Source organism: Xenopus laevis, chromosome 1S (assembly GCF_017654675.1).
Source record: "Xenopus laevis strain J_2021 chromosome 1S, Xenopus_laevis_v10.1, whole genome shotgun sequence".
Taxonomy (NCBI): Eukaryota; Metazoa; Chordata; class Amphibia; order Anura; family Pipidae; genus Xenopus; species Xenopus laevis.
The window spans coordinates 105721798-105740186 of NC_054372.1; the positions used below are offsets into that span (position 1 = coordinate 105721798).

Here is an 18389-nt window from a genome sequence, read left to right on the forward strand (position 1 = left end):
CGGGTAACGGATCTTTCCGTAATTTGGATCTGAATACCTTAAGTCTATTAGAAAATCGTATAAATATTAAATAAACCCAACAGGCTGGTTTTCCTTCCAGTAGAGATTAATTGAGTCTTAGCTTGGATAAAGTACAAAGTACAGTTTTCTAATTACAGAGAAAAAGGAAATCATTTTGAAAAATTTGGATTATTTGATCATAAGACAGCCTTTCTGTAATTTGGAGCTTTCTGGATAACGGGTTTCCGAATAATGTATCCCATACCTGTACAAGAATGTCTAATATCTATAGCATGACAGAAATCCGCATGAATAACAACATAATTAAGCTAAAAGAAATCAGTATTTAAGTATTTATTATGCAAAGTGTTGATCAGATGAAAGAACATTTTTGTATAAACAATACGTTTAGTGATGGGCACATTTTTTCGCTAGGCATGGATTCATTGCGAAATTCCACACTTCACCATCTGCAAATTTTTTTGCAAAAATCCACCATGAAAAATATCGCCACAACAAAAAAGGCGCCGCGACAAAATTGGCACAGAGACAAAAAAGTCGCCGTGACTATGCACATTGCACATAACTATGCACATTGAGCCCGGTGAATAAATGACCCTATATACTGACCCCCATAAGGAAAATGCCTTTATAAGCAACCCAATAAAAGGAGTTTTGCATTTCTTACAGTAGTGCCGGCTCTCGTCAGTGAACCCTACATATATTGAATCCCTTGAATTTCTGCCTTTAAACCCCGCCATTAAAATAAAAATGAACAAGCAGTATCCCCTGACTCATTACCACTGTGTCACTCCACATTGCAAAATCCCTTTTATTGGCAAATACACTCCATGCCTTGGGCAATAGCCTTAATCAGATGTCACAGGGAGGCTACCTGATATATAGATATAGAATACCCTATTCTTAGCAAATTTGATTGGACTTTATTTGTTATTGTTTTTAAATTTTTTGCCTTCCGTTTCTACCTTTTTCTAGTTGTACAAATGAATATGCTTTCTGGTCATTAGGGGCACTCGCCCCCAGCAACCAATAAACAACTGTTCTTTAAGGCTGCAATTTTAATATTATTGTTACTTTTTATTACTTATCTTTCTTATATTCATCTTCCAGTTTCTCAATCATACCACTACCTGGTTGCTAAGGGAACTAAGACCTTAGCACGCAGCTGTAGAAATTTCATATTTAAGAGCGACTGAATTAAAAGCTAAATAAAGAAAACCAGTTCATGATACTGAAAGTTGATTTAAATGGCACGTGGGTGTTTCACTGCCATATGCGTCTCAGCAAAGGCTATAATGATCAAAATGTCTCCACTGCCTCACTTTAATTTGAAAGGTAAATACAATGGCTCGGATAGACTCTAGGCCGTAACATCCCTCACAGCACTAGTGTTTGTCATGGGCTGTACATTTACTATTGAGCAAACGGGATGTTTCTACTGGGCCAAAACCTTTTATTTGTATAATTTATGTACATAGAATTCCACTTCTCCAGAGTCCCCAGTGGAGTGACCTTCTACCTTAGACTTAAATTTTCTAGATGGCGAAAGGCTAACCAGGGAATAGGATTTTTTTTATTTATAAAATCACTTTACCGTAAATAATCAACATTTCCTAAACAGTTCACAAATCATACAACAAAACAAACCAAAATCACACAAACCTACCCATAAACCCTCCAGCCTGCAAAGTACATCCCTCTGTCCATTGGCAACTTTCCACCAAACACACCAAATCAAAAGGCAGTTTGCAAAGTCTTGGTTTGTTCATACAACTTTCCTTCCCCCACCATCAACCCAAATGAACATCCCAGAAAAGTCTTGGTCCTGGACCAACCTCCTCCAGTTTCCATCACCAAACAAAAAATCACACTTTCTTTCATATTCAGATCTGAACTGGTTCTCCCAGGCTACAGAAAGCTGCACCTCCAGCCTATAGAAAGAAAGAGGAGCAGTATTAGTGCCCAGGGAGCCATATACATACAGTAAGTACATACCATGAGAAGAGGACATGTTCATGTAGATAAAAGCGTAAGGTGCACCCATCACCCATAGGGTGAGGGATGTGGAGAGTCAGAGTACCACCAAGGATAAAGGTTGTGCTCTTGTTTCTAAAACATCCAGTTGTAGCACAGGCCAAATAAGTATGGCAGCACATGGGGATTAATGCACCACAGAGAACTGGTTCACATAACATTATATGGGACAAACACTCCCTAGGCCACATAGCACCCAGCAATGAATGTTGGTGCCTGTGCACCACAGGCAGTGCTTTATCCATGCAGCTAAGGGTGGTATGTTCTAGGCTTTGATGCCTGGCAATACTAGCATTGTGGGCGAGAAAACATCATAGGATACAGTAGCAATGGTGAATCACTGATGGTATAAAAGTTCAATTACATAAGTGGCAGAAAATGCAGGGCAAGGCAGTAATACCAATGCAATGGTATTGTCTAAACTTTGTCATCTGCACTGGAGGAGAAGTACAGGCACCATAATGTTGCATGTGCCATCATATTTATTGTGTGGGAAATGTGTCCTGCCTAATCTTTTACTAAAGAAAATTCTATTTTAACTAACTGGTCTTAGTTTTGTTTTCACCCTTCCAACATCTCCCTGTAATATGAGGAGTTTGTTTAAATAGTGACAATGAGCTGGTATAAAGGAGCCCTTGCCTCCCCCCTCAGTTGTTGCCTGTGTCTCAAATTAACACATTATACAGGCAGGGCATAGTATGTTCTGCACAAAAATCATTTATTGAAGTCATGTTTAACTCAGGTGTATATTGCCTTTTCAATGGGAAGTGGCTACCACTGAATCTCCTTAAGAGCCCGCTGCTCTGATCACACAATGTCACTTTGTATGTGGCTGGTTATGTGAGGAGCACGCTGATGCTGAGAAGCTCTGCTGATAAGTCAGCTGCCATGAGATATCTGATAATGCCACAGGTAGGTTCATTATGATAGGATGTATCATCTAGCACCACAGTGAAGTCTATTAGGGAATGTAATAAAAGGTTAAACATTGCACCAGTAAATGCTACTTGCTGATTGGTGCCATAAGTAACTATAATCCTCCTATTGCAAACTTTGCAGGGCTTAATGTTTACTCTGCACTTAACTGCATCTGCCCTTGTCGTGTGTGCTTTTACCTTAGGGTACTGTATTTGAGACTTTCTAACAGGTTTCATCCTTTCCAGGTAAATAGATAGGCACCTTCTCACATCCATTGTATGTCAAAACACCTCCTGATCAGATTTAGGATTCTGGAAGAAAGATGGCAGAACAATCTCTTGGGATGTATAGAAATATAAAACCGCGTTAGAAATTCATCAGACGTCCTTAATGGAAAAGATTGTTACCTGTACTATGGATAAGCTAATTACGATTGAAACAGAAGTAGATGTTATTTTTTAAAAAAAAAAAAAAAAATAGGCAATCGTTATTCGGCCAGATGATTAGAGGAGCACTCAGTATTCAAAATCATCAGAAAATTCTGAATTTGATTTGGTGTCATCTGAGAACAAACACACTGACAAGCTACAGCAGGAGGTGAAAATGGTTACATATCCTCTGTTTCCCCTTAAGTCTTAATTAAATCAGTGAAAAACCTTAAGATGCAACTGATAGCTATTCAAGGCACTTTCCATTGCTGCAATTTTTTGTCACTTTGACCATAGCTATGTGTATCATAGAACTTCAGCTGTTCAGATAAAAAGCAAGCATAACAAGAGAAACAACAGCAGCATTAATATGTGTCATTTTTATGAAAATGCTATATAGTAAAGGAATATGGCATAACTGAAGTTAAGTTAAGTGGCATAATTATAGAGACAGCAGACCCCATGGCTGCAGAGGAGCCATGGGGATTATGGGGGCCAGGATCATGGGGTCTGCTGCACATAAATCCCTCTTCTATAGCCTATTATCTAGAGTATATCTTATTAATCTTAAAATTAGCGCAACTCCAAAACCATATATCATACTATGGGCCTTAATCCCCAATAATCCAAAATACAATGTACTTAAGATAAAAAGGCAATATTATTGACAACCATGCCAGCAAAAAAAATCCCACATTAAAACACAAGTAAAAACAACTATGGATGGTGCAGAGAATGGGTTTCTTCTCTGTAATATTTAGAAAAGTATGCAATTTTTGGCCTACAAGCAAAAAGGAAAATCATTTTCAAAAATTTGAATTATTTGGATAAAATGGGGTCTATGGGAGATAGCTTTTCTCTAATTTGGAGCTTTCTGGATAAAGGATCCCATACCTGTAGCAAACAAAAAAGGATCATGAAAAACTGTACCTAAAAGTTTTAGGAATCCACCGAATCCACTATTTTGGATTCGGCCAAACCAGTGAATCCTTGAATCCTTTGAGAACGGTTCGGCCGAATACCAAACCGAATATGAATCCTAATTTGCATATGCAAATTAGGGTATGGGAAGGGGGGAAATTATTTACTTGCTTGTCTTGTGGCAAAAACTGCTGAAAAAGGCCGAATCCCGAACTGAATCCTGGATTCGGTGCATCCCTAAAAAGTTTACAGGGTCATGTAGAAGTTGATGGGAACTGTCCTTGGTAAACGATGGACAAACCGTACATTTAAACGATCATTTCAGGATAAGCTTGGGCCTACGATAATGAAGAGATCTTTTAAAAAATGTTAACCTCTATGGCTGGCTTAACACTAGCTCAAACAGAACTTAGAAAAAAGCATAAACTCTATGAAAAGCTAACATACAGTATTTGAGCATGGAGACAAAAATGGGAAATTGCTAGCAATGCAATATGGCAATTTTGGCAGTGAAATTATAGCATGGGATAATTGTCTCCTCCCCAAAGGGAATAAATTAGAGATTTTCTGATTTCTATTCTGATCTATAGAGTTCTATAGAGCTGAGTACTCCTCCTGCCCAGATAAGGAACAACCTGTGGGACACAGACATACCAGAGCTAGATGTGCAAACTTCAACTGAACAGCAAACATTACACAAATAGAGGTAGCGATGGCAATAGCAGCATTCATAGCTGGTAAGACTCCGGCATGGATGACCTACCTATAGATTGGTATAAGCAGCACATTAAACTAATAACATCAATGCTGTCAAAACTGTACAATCAGATGATAGAGGAGAAACCTCTGCCAGTTTCTATAGTTGTTAAACTTAAAAGCCCTATACTCACCTTATATTGGAGCAGGGCCACCCCTAGGCTAGCACTTACTACCTTACAAATCCCAACCTACCAAGGTGGTCCGGCAGCCCCTAACCTCTTCCTGTACTACCTAGTATCACAACCCATAGTGGTGACATATTGGGCCATGTTATCTTCTACAAAGTTTACATTGATTCTGGAGGCAATAATTTTTTGAGGAGCTTAAAAACTTACCATACAGTGGTACCACTTACACCACCAAAGCTTTCTCTCTGGGCCTGGTAGTCTATACTTCAATTTTATCCTAGTTCGCAACAGCATTGCTCAGGTTTTACTCCGCTGTGGTACAATCCTAGGTTACAACAACTGTCTGGAATCCCGGATCCACAAATCTGGGCATGCTACAATATAAAGTATATAGCAAATGTTATAGTAGAGACAAATTATCAGGATTACCAGAGCTGAAACTATACTTCTTACTCCCTAATGCAATTGAGGCATGTGATAGAGACTCAATTCAAATCTGAGGCAATATATACTACCTCTACTGGAGTACACAGACAGGAACTGCGTAAACCATTGTCTCACTTTTATGCACAACTGATTCAATTATGTAGCACTTCACTGAATTCAAGCAAGGTGGCAACATGACATCCCAGAGGTCACAATGGATGCCTGGGAAGATATTCTGGACTCTACCTTTGAAGGGATAATCAGCAACAAAGATAGAATGACACAATTAAATTACCTACATCTGATGTACCTTACTTCACAACAGTTGCATAAAATGAACTCAGTCATTAGTCTAGAGTGTCCCAGGTGCCAACATTCTCTATCTGAGTTTTTTGTTATGGTATGGGAATGCATTTTAATACACTCATTTTGGGAGGAGGCTATGCAGCTAATTTCAGTAGCAACTGACTTTTGTGTTTCGATGGAGCTCAGGGTGTTGTTACTGAGTCAGGTAGAGGATGTATCTCCAAGGAGAGGCCAACATACATTGTTATCTATACTTTTTATGTAGGTTTGACACCTTTTCACATGGCCAGTGGTGGAGTGTGAACAAAAGAGGTGGGCCATGATGAAAATGGGGCGTGCTGTGACAGCAAATGGGTGGGTCATGATTTAAAAGGGGGTTGGCTACACCACAGCGATGGCCACAAGGAGGAGACAAATTAAGTTTCCAGCAGATTGGGGGCGGGCCAAGGGGTTTTGTTAAGGGTATTATAAATTTACTGGCAACTACATTGCCGATAAATTTGTAATACCAGCCCGGACTTGGCAGGTGTTTTACCGGCTAGGCAGGTGACCCTATTTGTATGTATACCAAAAAAGTGATGCAATGCATTGAAAATCTTTACCACTTTACAAACTCAATGAGAAGGGGCTACCCAGAGAAATGTAATAAGGTATGGGACCTATGGACAGATGAAGACCCTGATGTAGGCTTACCCTAGTCTAGGCATGTAGCCCAATAAAGCAAGAGTCAGCTCCCCCCTCCACAATTGGGAAACCACGGGAGATATAGATAATTACTGTTGTAATGTTACACTTAAAAAGTACACAATGGTTTACATTTATACAATACATAACGGTTTGCCCTGCCCTCTAACGACAAATTGTGAAAAAAAGACACCAATTTGTTCTGGTTATTTATTATATTTGATTTAAAATGTGGCAATCTTATTAATATACTTTCCTCAAACTGTATATGACATGTTCATATGCCAACTGGTTGCCAAATAAAAGAATTGTTTAAAATAAATGACAAAAATACTAAATTAATTCACAAAAACAAATTTTTATTTAAAAAAAAAAAAGTACTGATGTGAAATTGCATTTCCTATGGCAACGGAACACCCCTCTGCAATGACACCAAAACATAAAAGTGTTTTAAAGGATTGACAATATAATTTACTGTTGACCCACAATGGTAAAAGTGTTTCAGAAACACAACTATAGTTTATATAAACAAGCTGCTAGCCATGGGGGCAGCCATTCAAGCACAGGAGACACAGTAGATAACAGATAAGTTCTGAAGAATCCCATTGTATACTAAAGAGCTTATCTATTTTCTGCTGTCTATCCTGTGCTTTTTCTCCTTTTTTCCAGCTTGAATGGCTGCCCCCATGGCTACACAGCAGCTTGTTTATATAAACTGTATCTGCGGTTCTGAAACCAACAGTTTTACCAGTGCAGAGTGATACTACATTATATTTTCATTACTTTAAAACATTTCCTTTTTTGGTATTACTGTTAATCTAACAAGGATACACTAAATTGCCAAACTGTCCTGTAAATTAGAATTACTGCTGAGAGAGAGAGAGAGAGAGAGAGAGAGAGAGAGAGAGAGAGAGAGAGAGAGAGAGAGAGAGAATGATTCTTGATACTATCTCTGGGTATTCAAAGGATAATCTGATGTAGATGAATGGAAGAGAGCGTTTATAAATGCAATTGCAGCATATGATGCTATTTATTTTAATGGGACTCTTATCATTGCTGCATAATAAGGACACCCTTCCATTGTTAATACAGTACCGTTATTATCTACAGGCAGAATGATGGAATGCTTAGAAAATACAGAATGTGACATATCTGTTTTATTAAATATATGCACAAAGCAACAGGATTGTCCACATAAATTCTTTTGGGATCAATAAGATATTTTATAATGACTTCAAGCTTTAGTCTTGCAGATATGCTGATTAAGGCCCCGAAAGAGCTTAAGCCGGGGGGGCCAATGCAAAAAAATAGCCTGGTGTTTACAAACAGTTTTATCTGGGTATTGCCATACTTGGAACGTGGTTTGACAACTTTTCAAATGTTTACTTCTCTGACACAGAACAGCAAGAAAAGTATTGGGCCCCAATTCACCACCCTACCTTGGGCCTAATGCCATCTTAATTCACCTTGGTTGTTTAACTGTTGCCAAACAACAATTATATCAACATTAGGAGATTACAAGAGCTGTAGTTCATCAACAGATTGCAGAGTTTGTACACACCCTTTGCATGAAGTGGGGCAGTTATCATTACTAACGAAGCAGAGGAACCAGCACCACAATATACTGTATGTGTGTATACAGTGAACATATGGATTACCTACATGTATTGACCAATATGAGAGGTAAAGAGGGCCCTGCTAAATACTGTTTACAATCTAAAGAATAATTATCCATTGGCCTTTATATTCAATAGCCAGCTTCTCTAAGCCAGGGACCCCATATGTTTATTATTTTACACAAGTTGAATGCAATGTATTTATGTATAATGGAGGTGCTATGAATATGTACCTTTATATTATAGAGCTGAGCAAAAATGAGGACACATACAGGAAACAGTTCACTGTTGACTTTTGTGCTTGATCATAAAATCATTTATATACCAGTAGGAAAATGTATAAACAAACACAAACAAAACAATAGGAATGAATAGTGTAGCATTAGCAATCACTTGCACCGGTGGTCTCACTTAGACCACAAACTGCAACAGTTTTATACTCAATAGTACAGCTCTGTATGGGTGACAACAGTCTAAAACTATATATATTGACTAAATCTATAATTTTCCATATATTTCATAAGAAAATAATAATTTTGGTGTTACTGGCTCATTTATTGTAACGAAAAAAACACCCAAAAAAAGCAGATCCTTTTGTTATAAAATTTGATTCTACTTCACATAATACATGAGAACTGTAGTAGGGTTATATTGTATTTGAAATAATAATGTCAGAAATGTTTTATTTTTATGTCCATGATATGTTACAAGTTATCCCATTATCCATCCACTATAAGGAACACTGGTCTCCAATTATGTCCAAGCTTTGATCCTTCTAGTGTTATAAAACTGCTGTACTCACCTCTGAGGTGTAATACATTAAAATGTTTAAAGGCCACAGTACTGTAGATACATTTTTGTCTGCTGTAGGTAATTAGTGATTACTACATAATTATTTGTTTTCCCTAGATAAGATGAGATGGGATTGCAGTTTTAGCGTACCATATTTCCGTTAAAGGAACCTCTTAATGACCAGATATACTGATAACTTACAAAAGGGCTTTTATTTAGTCATATATCTAATATATTGTTAACATCTTCACCAGGGAACCAGGATAACTACAGGAGAGTGCAGATGTCAGTGAGCCCTCCTGCTCACCCAACCCTTTGGCCTTGTACCATGGTCATTGTATGTGAACAAATACTATGGAAAGGAAAACAGCGGATGGTATATAAAAAGAAGAGACAAGGAAAATAAAGATGGAGTAAAATAGTTTTAGAGAGTTGGTTCGAGGTGTTCCGGTGGGCACCTGGCTCCACAGTCTATCGCTGTTCAGATAAATATATTTGACTTGATTTTCAATTCAAGATGGGAGCAATTTTGACCTTCAGACATGATTTTCAGCTCACATATTAGGCTATACAAATACCATCATTAGGTGTTTTTCCTTCTTCTTTTGACCCTTTAGTAAGGACTCTTTCTTCTGGAACCTACTCATTGACTGCATGCCATAACAATGGTTTAGGGTCTCGCTTACAATCCATTCTTATTTGGTACTAAGCAGGACCTACATTATCCATAAGAATAATCCCACAATGACACACCTATTCACACATGGACAGCAGAGACAGCTCTTTCATACATACGTTCCAGAATGCGATAGATACAAGCAAAACTTGGCCTATCAGATGGCATTTTACTCCAGCAGAGTCGCATTAGATTGTACAACTCCAGTGGACAGTTTTCTGGACATGACAAAATATTTCCATCTCTAACATAATAGATGACTTCTTCATGAGCCATTCCATAATATGGTTGCATGCCATATGAAAATATCTCCCACAGTACCACACCATAGGCCCAAACATCTGACTCGGTTGTATAGCGATTATAAAAAATAGACTCTGGGGGCATCCAACGGATGGGAATGGCATCATTCTCATTGGCTTTATAGTAATCAGCTGAATATATATTTCTAGAGAGGCCAAAATCAGCTATTTTAACCACCGCATTCTCTCCAACCAAGCAATTTCTTGTGGCCAAATCCCGGTGAACAAATTTTCTTTCGGAGAGATAAGCCATGCCAGCAGCCACTTGTTGAGCAATGCAGAGCTGGTCAGTACATGAGAGTGGAGATGGATTTAAGTCACATAGCCTGACTTTTGCAGCAAGACTGCTGTGACTTAGGCTACTTAGGGCTCGGGGTGATCTGTGTCGCAGATACTCATTTAAATCTCCATGGGCCATGTATTCGAACAGAAGACACATTGGTTTCCCAACAGCACAGACACCTAGAAAACATAATAGAGCACAATTAATATAAATTAAGAACCATTAAAAAGAACAGCACACTTTTTGTTACATTTGCCTTTTTCTGCAACATGTAAATAATGGTAGAGCCTTTTCAATGAGCAGAGAGGGCCTTAAATGTGAATAAACCAACATCAAAAAACAAGGGGCATCCAGGCACTCAAAGATTTCACAAGGGCCACAAAAAAATAAAAAAGTGTTGTTTTTTTTAAAATGCACACATAATAGAGATTATATTGAGCACCTGGTTAACCTGTTGTTACCTGAAGGCTACAGTGCCTGAATGTTGAAAGAAGGCTACAATGGGTGTTTCCAGGGTATGACAATGCTCTTTTTGTCTAGGGTAAAGAGAATTTTCAGGTGGGGTCAGCTCATCAACCTGATTAAAAAGCATGGTTGTGGAGTCAGGCTGTATCGGCACTACAATAGAATAAGTAATGCATCTTGATACAGATTCCCAGGACCTCTTAATTTTACTAAACGGCCACACCATGGGTAAGAAACCAGCTGGGGCCTGTTGGCATCTGTGGCATTCATCTGAATAGTTTGTTGAGATTTTACTCAAACATTAATGAGAATAAGAAACATTCTGTGCATAAATTTGAATTGCATCAATTTATCTCTTGCACCCACAAAGTATGTGGTTTGTGAGTCTAGGATATCAGTCCCGACAACTTTGGTGATTGAGGGAACCAACCATGGACTACAGCTTTCATTAGTGGGGGGTTTACATCATCTGCATTTACATCCTCTTCAGCTCCTCATATTAACCAATAATATGCACTTCCGGTGCAGTGACTGTGTTGGTTTTGGACTGGAATGCCTACCTCCATGCCACCATCAGTTTTGCCATAAATAATACAGAAAGACATTCAGTGCGGCTAGTCTGTTGGGAGTTGAATTTAAGCAGTGTAGTTTTAGTGGAAGAAGAGACCAGAGCAGATGCCATATCAACATGTTTGTAAAATAAATGGATAAGGCTATTGTATGATTTGCTTGCCTCCCAAACGAAGGGCTGTGCTTTGAGACAGAGCTAAGGTGCTCACATGATACACTCACAAGGATAAGGGCTAGTCCACACGGGGCGATAGCGACGCGTTTGCGGTCGCGGCGACAAAGCGCCGCGACAGTCGCCACGACCGGCGCAGGCGACAGTTTTGTATGGGCGCCTATGTAAAAACGCCTGTGCTAACCACACGAGGCGATGCACTTTTCAACAGTCGCCTGAAAAAGCCTGGCGAGGCATTTTCAGGCGACTGTTGAAAAGCGCATCGCCTCGTGTGGTTAGCACAGGCGTTTTTACATAGGCGCCCATACAAAACTGTCGCCTGCGCCGGTCGCGGCGCTTTGTCGCCTGCGCCGGTCGCGGCGCTTTGTCGCCGCGACCGCAAACGCGTCGCTATCTCCCCGTGTGGACTAGCCCTAATGTGGTAAGGTTTTCATGAGAAAGTTACATATTAACTACCAATGGATTGATAAGAATGAAGTCCTTGTTTATGAGGCTATGTGCTTGAAATAACTTATTCTGCTTCTGTATTCTAAAGAAAGCTCCATAAAAACTTATGTACAAAAAACTTACTACAAAAACTTATGTACCAGGTACTGGTTGAAAAGCACCAAGTTTATTACATTATAAATGGATAATTGTCAAATTTTGAATGGATAGGAAAGGAACATTAACCAATCAGTGACTTGAGGGGAGACTTGGCATTTTTATTTAGAAGCAGCTGGAATTTAATTTTGTAGGGGTTTCTGGGGCAAGTTACAAATATAAACAGTATTATTGAAGGCACGCATAAGCAAAATGTTTGCTAGAATATAGGAGAGTTTAATTACCTTGTATCTGAAACACAGAAATCAGAGCAAATGGGGTCTGTAACAACAGAAATAGCTATCCTCCTTATCTCATATAAGACATTTTGCCCAGGTGCAGTAACCAATAATATGTTTTCTTTAAAATAGGTGACCAGTAAATGATACCTTTTGATTAGTTTCTATAGATCAAAAGAACTTTGCATGTTATACTACATAATCCAAGTATCTGCTGAGGCCTAGGAGCAGTGGCAGAACTACTGGGGGTTCGATCACACCTGGGCATGCACCCCCTCAGGGCCCGCCTGACACTAGTGCTGACAGGAATCCAGTGAGAAAATTGCATCCAGGTAGGGCTTGGCTGCCCTGCCTGCACCTGGACCCCGGGTGCGCTAGTTACAATACTGCCCAGGAGTAGGGTTGCCACCTATATTGGAAAGAAATACCAGCCTTCCTCTATATTTATCTTTTTTCCCTATTAATAACATTGGGCTCAACCATGATTTTTACCGGCCAGGCCAGTAAAATACCGGACAGGTGACAACCTTACCCATGAGAATATGAAATCTGTTGTAGATATGTTGTATTCTTCCTGAAGTTTAGGGGATTTGCTGTAGGAACAGCAATACCAACAAACCAAACCAAATTAGAGACCCTCTATACTAACCTTTCTATCGCCCTCTTCCAAATACAGGTATGGGATCTTTTATCTAGAATGCCTGGGTCTGGAGATTTCTGGATGTACGGTCTTACCATAATTTGGAACTTCATACCTTAAGTCTATTAAAAGTCATTTAAGCATTAAATAAACCCAATACGATTGTTTTTCCTTCAATAAGGATTATTTATATATTAGTTAAAATAAAGTACAAATTCTTGTTTTTAATACAGAGAAAAAGCAAATATTTTTTAATAATTTTAATTATCTGATTAAAACAGAGTCTTGGGGGTAGATTTACTATAGAGCGTAGTGGCTAAAGCTAGCGACTTTTTGGCAGCATTGCCACCCACAGGGATATTGCCAATTTACTAATAGGTGCAGGCACCAATTCGCTTGCGAACGAGACCATCGCAAGCGGTCATTCTCACTTTTCACTCTGGTAAACGAATGGTGCCCAGCAGTTTAGTGAATTAGCATATTCGTATGGCATTTGCGCCTGGCCGAAGTGGTGCGATGTGTGCAAAGCGGTTGCTGGCAACAATTCGCCCTTTAGTAAATCTACCAATATGAGAGATGGCCTTTCCATAATTCAAAGCTTACTGGTAACATTTTTCTGCACAAGAATGCCTAGGGAGTTGTCAATGAAATGGTCCATTCAGCTAGTCACACCCAGAATTATGACCTGGTTATGCACCTTTATTTTCATGGTTCTGGGTCCTTGTTAGGAAATTATAATACAAAAGGAAGGCTAAAGACAATGGGAACATTGTCAAGGCTAAAACTGTAAGGTTATACCTTTAAAAATGTTTTAAAATTGTACACTCTTCTCTTCTTAAAAATATTCTTCTAACAGAAACCTTTAAAAAATTTTGTAAAAAGACTGTAATTTATATTTAATTTGACAAAAGTATCCCTTTAACTTTAAAATTGCTTTTAAAGTTGCTTCTAAAAATGTGACTATACTAAGGATGTTCATAATTCTATTATAGGAATTACTTAAATGTGTTGTCATAATTTTTCAGAGAAGCAAATGATCTTGCAGGAAACAATAGAAGCATAAATCCTTGGTGATGTATGACTTAGCGAACTAAATAAAGGCAGAAGATTGTTATCATGGACACAAGTAAACCCATAGGGACAAAGAAAGCATTCTGAACAGATTGTTCTTAGAAATGTACCAGTTACTTGTGAGACTTTCCAAACAAGGGTTTATCTTTAGTAACTGACTGTTCTGCAGCCTAATACAGGTATGGGACCTGGGGTTTTCCGCATAACGGATCTTTCTGTAATTTGGGTCTTCATGCATTAAGTCTACTAGAAATTAATTTAAACATTAAATAAACCCAATAGGCTGGGTTTGCTTCCAATAAGGATTAATTATATCTTAGTTTGGATCAAGTACAAGGTACTGTTTTATTATTACAGAGAAAAAGGAAATCTTTTTTAAAAATTTGGATTATTGGTCTATGGGAGACAGCCATTCCGTAATTCGGAGCTTACTGGTTTTCGGGTTTCCGGATAAGGGATCCTATACCTGTAATAGATTCAATATACTCTGTGACATATACAAAATATGAATTTTTTTTTTAATTTGAATATACTCACAATTTGACTGGGAGGTTATTTACGGAAAAATTTGAACGTCTAAAATTCAATTGAATAGTTCCGACCTGAAAATTTGAATCGTATTCGATTCGTATTCAATTTGTACAAATCGAGTTTTTCGCCAGAAGAAAAAAAACGTGAATGTCAGTAAGGCTATTAACATCTCCAAACGGACCTCTGCCATTGACTTGTACATGAACTTGGCAGGTTTTAGGTGGTGTATATTTGAATCAGGACTGTTTCCACGGTCGAGATGTGATAAATCTCACATTCAAATTTGCATTCGAATAGGGGGATTAAAATTTGAATGTGTGAATTTCGAAACTTGAAAATTTTAATTAGAATTTACTATTCGACTCTTGATAAATCTGCCCCTTATTGTGGTATTAAGACAATGGTCTATAATTGCTGAGCAAAAGGAGCGTCAGCCGTTTCTCTTTTTTGTAAAAAGGGTGCTTTACTTGATCTTTCTAGTTTAAGGATTGTTTTGCTTACTTTTGTTTCATTATATTTTTTTTCTACTGAACACTTTTGCAAAAATCATACAGGAAAAAAGTTATGCAAGCCTCTCAACAATGTCAAGGTAGTAGTTATGAAAAGCACAGTTTCATTTTATTTATTTATTTAATTGTGATAGGTTAATTTTGGACATCGTTCTTCAGGTAACATTTTTTTAATTGTAGGTAGAAAGTAACAGCCATACCTAGAAGTTTTACAATGTTTGGATGGTCGAATTCTGCCATAAGTGCTGCTTCTCTCTGAAAATCTGCATGCATATCTGCAGAAGCTTCTTCTTTCAGCATTTTCACTGCTACCATTGTAAAAGGCTCATACGACAGCAGTCCTGGAGCTCTGGAAACAAACAAGATTGATGGTCATTTTCAAGAATATTCTTGTCCCTATCACATTCACACTACTGTCAATTTTATCAGTAACCAATTAACCTGTCAGTATGTTTTTGAACCATGGGAGGAAACCAGGAATACCCAGAGGTAATCCATGAAGACATAGGAAGAACTCCTTACATTCCCATGCGGGAATTGAACTCAGGACCCCAGCTCAAAAGTGTTACCCATTGAATAACTGCCTTTAGACTGTCAGTACTAACATTCTGTCTGTCATATAGATAGATAGATAGATAGATAGATAGATAGATAGATAGTCCCTACCCTTAAACCTATTTAGTTTTAGTTTATTTATGACATGACGACTGCTATTGGATCAGTAAACAAAAGATTGGTAGGCAGACTGCCCATGCATGTAAAGATGGCAACATTATCCATTGTGCCACTGTTCTATTCCTATCATTAGATTATTATGGTGTTTTCATGCAATGACTGCACCAATTTTTGCACGACTGCACTTGCGGCTGTAAATGAGCCGTACTATCTGCATGTTTAAGGCCTGCTTAACTAACCCTTTGGGGCATATTTATCAAGGGTATTGTTCGATAAACATATTCTCTGGTTAAAAACTCCCATAAACTCAAATGAACTCAAAATTCGAGTTAATCCAAAATTTTCAAACAAAAAAATTGAATTTTTGCAATTTGGGTGAATGGGATTGACCCGTAAACTTCAGGACATCCCCCATAGGCTAAAACAGCAATTCGGCAGGTGTAAGGTGGCGAATAGTCGAATTCTAATTCTTAAAGGGCCAGTACATGATAAATTTCGAAATTCGAATTTGAATTTTTTTAAAAAAAACTCGAATCGAATTTTCACTTCGACTTTTGATAAATCTGCCCCATAGTGTTTTGTTAGACTTGATTGCAGGGTTTTGGTTACGACCCAGTTTGACGCATTTATATTGCTCTGACATAGCCAGCTGGCAAGAAAATAAAGACATAAAGGTCATTAGCATCACTGTTGTAATGGCAAAGTTATAATGATAAAACAGGAGACAGGACTATTTCGATTTTATTGCAATCACAGATTAAAAGAAAACACAAAGGGAATGCATTCTACCAAACTGTCTGCTTTCAGTATGTGCCAAGCATTCCAGTGAGGAATATAATTTTGCTCAGTAACAGTTGACAACCCGTGTCTATAAAAATAGACGCATGTAAAGAACATGTGACAATGATGGGAAATAATCAGATTTACAGAAAGCATCATGGACTGGTGCATGTAAATCATAGGCACAGTGGACAACTAACAAGCAAACAAGCAGCAAACTAGAAATTACTTCCACTGGATGTTCCTAGGGTAAGAAAACAGTGTAAGGTTACAATACGCTTCATAAAATATTTTATAGAATTCTGTTTACCAGCATTATGAGGATCCCTAAAGGATAATGAAATGGCTGCCCACCATGTTTGTTTGTTAATACATAAGTTATGCTATGTTGACTACCTCCACATCTGGGCACCAGGCACTTTCTGTCTCCCAAGTCAGCCTGGTGGGCAGATGGCATTAACATCCAGGGATTGAATCCTATGCATGGGAGACCTGTGAGCTGGTAATTGATGCTTATATGCAGTTTTTACTGCTGTAGCATGGCATGCATTATGGAGCAATCTCTGAGTGCCAGAGAGAAGTGTTGTCTGGGTTAATGTCAGAGTTCAATAAACAAAGGGGTATGCAGAGCCGCAGCCAAATATGGGTTCATCATCTAGATCCTAAAGCCCCTGGCAAAAGAATAAATGACCAGACCAGCACTGTTATTACAAACACTATTTGCATGTGTGCTCATCATTGTAGCTAGTTTTGGGGCTGCTACCATTTAAAATATAGACATGATGTTTAGAAATCCATTACTAATTCATTATCAACTGCTTCTGCGTTAACTTGTCTCACTCCATGCTTGTGTTGTGTCACAGTACATTCTTATCGGAAGTCTCTGTAAATAATCTGGTCGATCCTGCTTGATTTAAATGACACTTCACAAAATGTGAAGATTAAAAAGAATCCAGGTGCCTGACATTTTATTACTTTGCAAGAGTGTTTAGTTGGCTGAACACTCTTGCAAAGTAATATAAGGCGTTTACTAAATTTAGACAGAGGAATGTGTTTAACACTAACAAGGAATATTTTAACTTGTAATGATAAATGCAATAATTCACACTGATAAACATATGGGGGAAAACAGGGTTAGGAAATAAACTCAATAAAAGTTCTAAACATCAGTTGACAACATGAGTAATGAGAGGTCATTTACAAAGACCCAGGACAGAAGTGCACCAGCTCTATAAAAAACATTCAGAGCAACTTTACTTTATAATAAAATACATGCATGTTTCATATTATCAGCTAATACTATAATGCATCATTTCTGACCAAGAGTTGCAAAAAACGTTTACCTGGCTTGAAATACTCTTCCGAAGGCGCCTGCTCCTATGTCTCTAACATATTCAATGTTGTTCCTGGGATACTCAAGGCTTAAAAGCTTATGGTTAAGCAGAAGTGGCAGTCGCTGGTACATAGGATTTGGGTGCAGTCTGTCCAGCAGCAGCTCTGATGGGAGAGCTGTGAGGGTGGGTGCTGCCGCCTCCCTAAAATATTTTGCATATTTACTTATAAATATTTTAACATTGCTATGACGCAAACAAACCTGTAAACGCATGCAGTATCCCTTGATGCAAAGTATATACTGAAATAGATCCCAAACACTGTCCCACACTGCATTTGTTGGAAAAGAAAATATAGCTGTAGTATTAACAAACAGACACATTGCACAAACATCAATTAGTAAATCAGCTGGAACTCTTTTCCACTATGTGTCTTTTTGGATGATATTTGTCTTCAAACATGCATTATTTTCTATCCTGGTCACCACCCTCATTGGAAGTCATTTCTATATACATGGTACTAATTGGGG

At 38.2% G+C, this 18389-nt stretch overlaps 1 protein-coding gene and 1 long non-coding RNA gene across 2 annotated transcripts in view; both read right to left on the reverse strand.

Moving 5' to 3' along the window:
• Positions 1-213: 213 nt before the first annotated feature.
• LOC108706925 lies at positions 214-5673 on the reverse strand. Its single transcript, XR_001934179.2, has 3 exons — positions 5417-5673; positions 3171-3284; positions 214-1952 (listed from the first exon to the last, which is right to left on the reverse strand). It is a non-coding gene; the product is annotated as an uncharacterized LOC108706925 (long non-coding RNA).
• A 2868-nt stretch (positions 5674-8541) lies between these two features.
• Positions 8542-18389, reverse strand: part of musk.S (muscle associated receptor tyrosine kinase S homeolog) — a 70623-nt gene continuing 60775 nt past the window's right edge. The window contains exons 15-17 of the mRNA XM_018243737.2: positions 17872-18063; positions 15274-15422; positions 8542-10473 (exon numbers count right to left, since the gene is read on the reverse strand). Of these exons, the coding sequence (XP_018099226.1) occupies positions 9791-10473; positions 15274-15422; positions 17872-18063 (1024 nt within the window). The 3' untranslated portion in view covers positions 8542-9790. The remainder of the gene's footprint in view (positions 10474-15273; positions 15423-17871; positions 18064-18389) is intronic.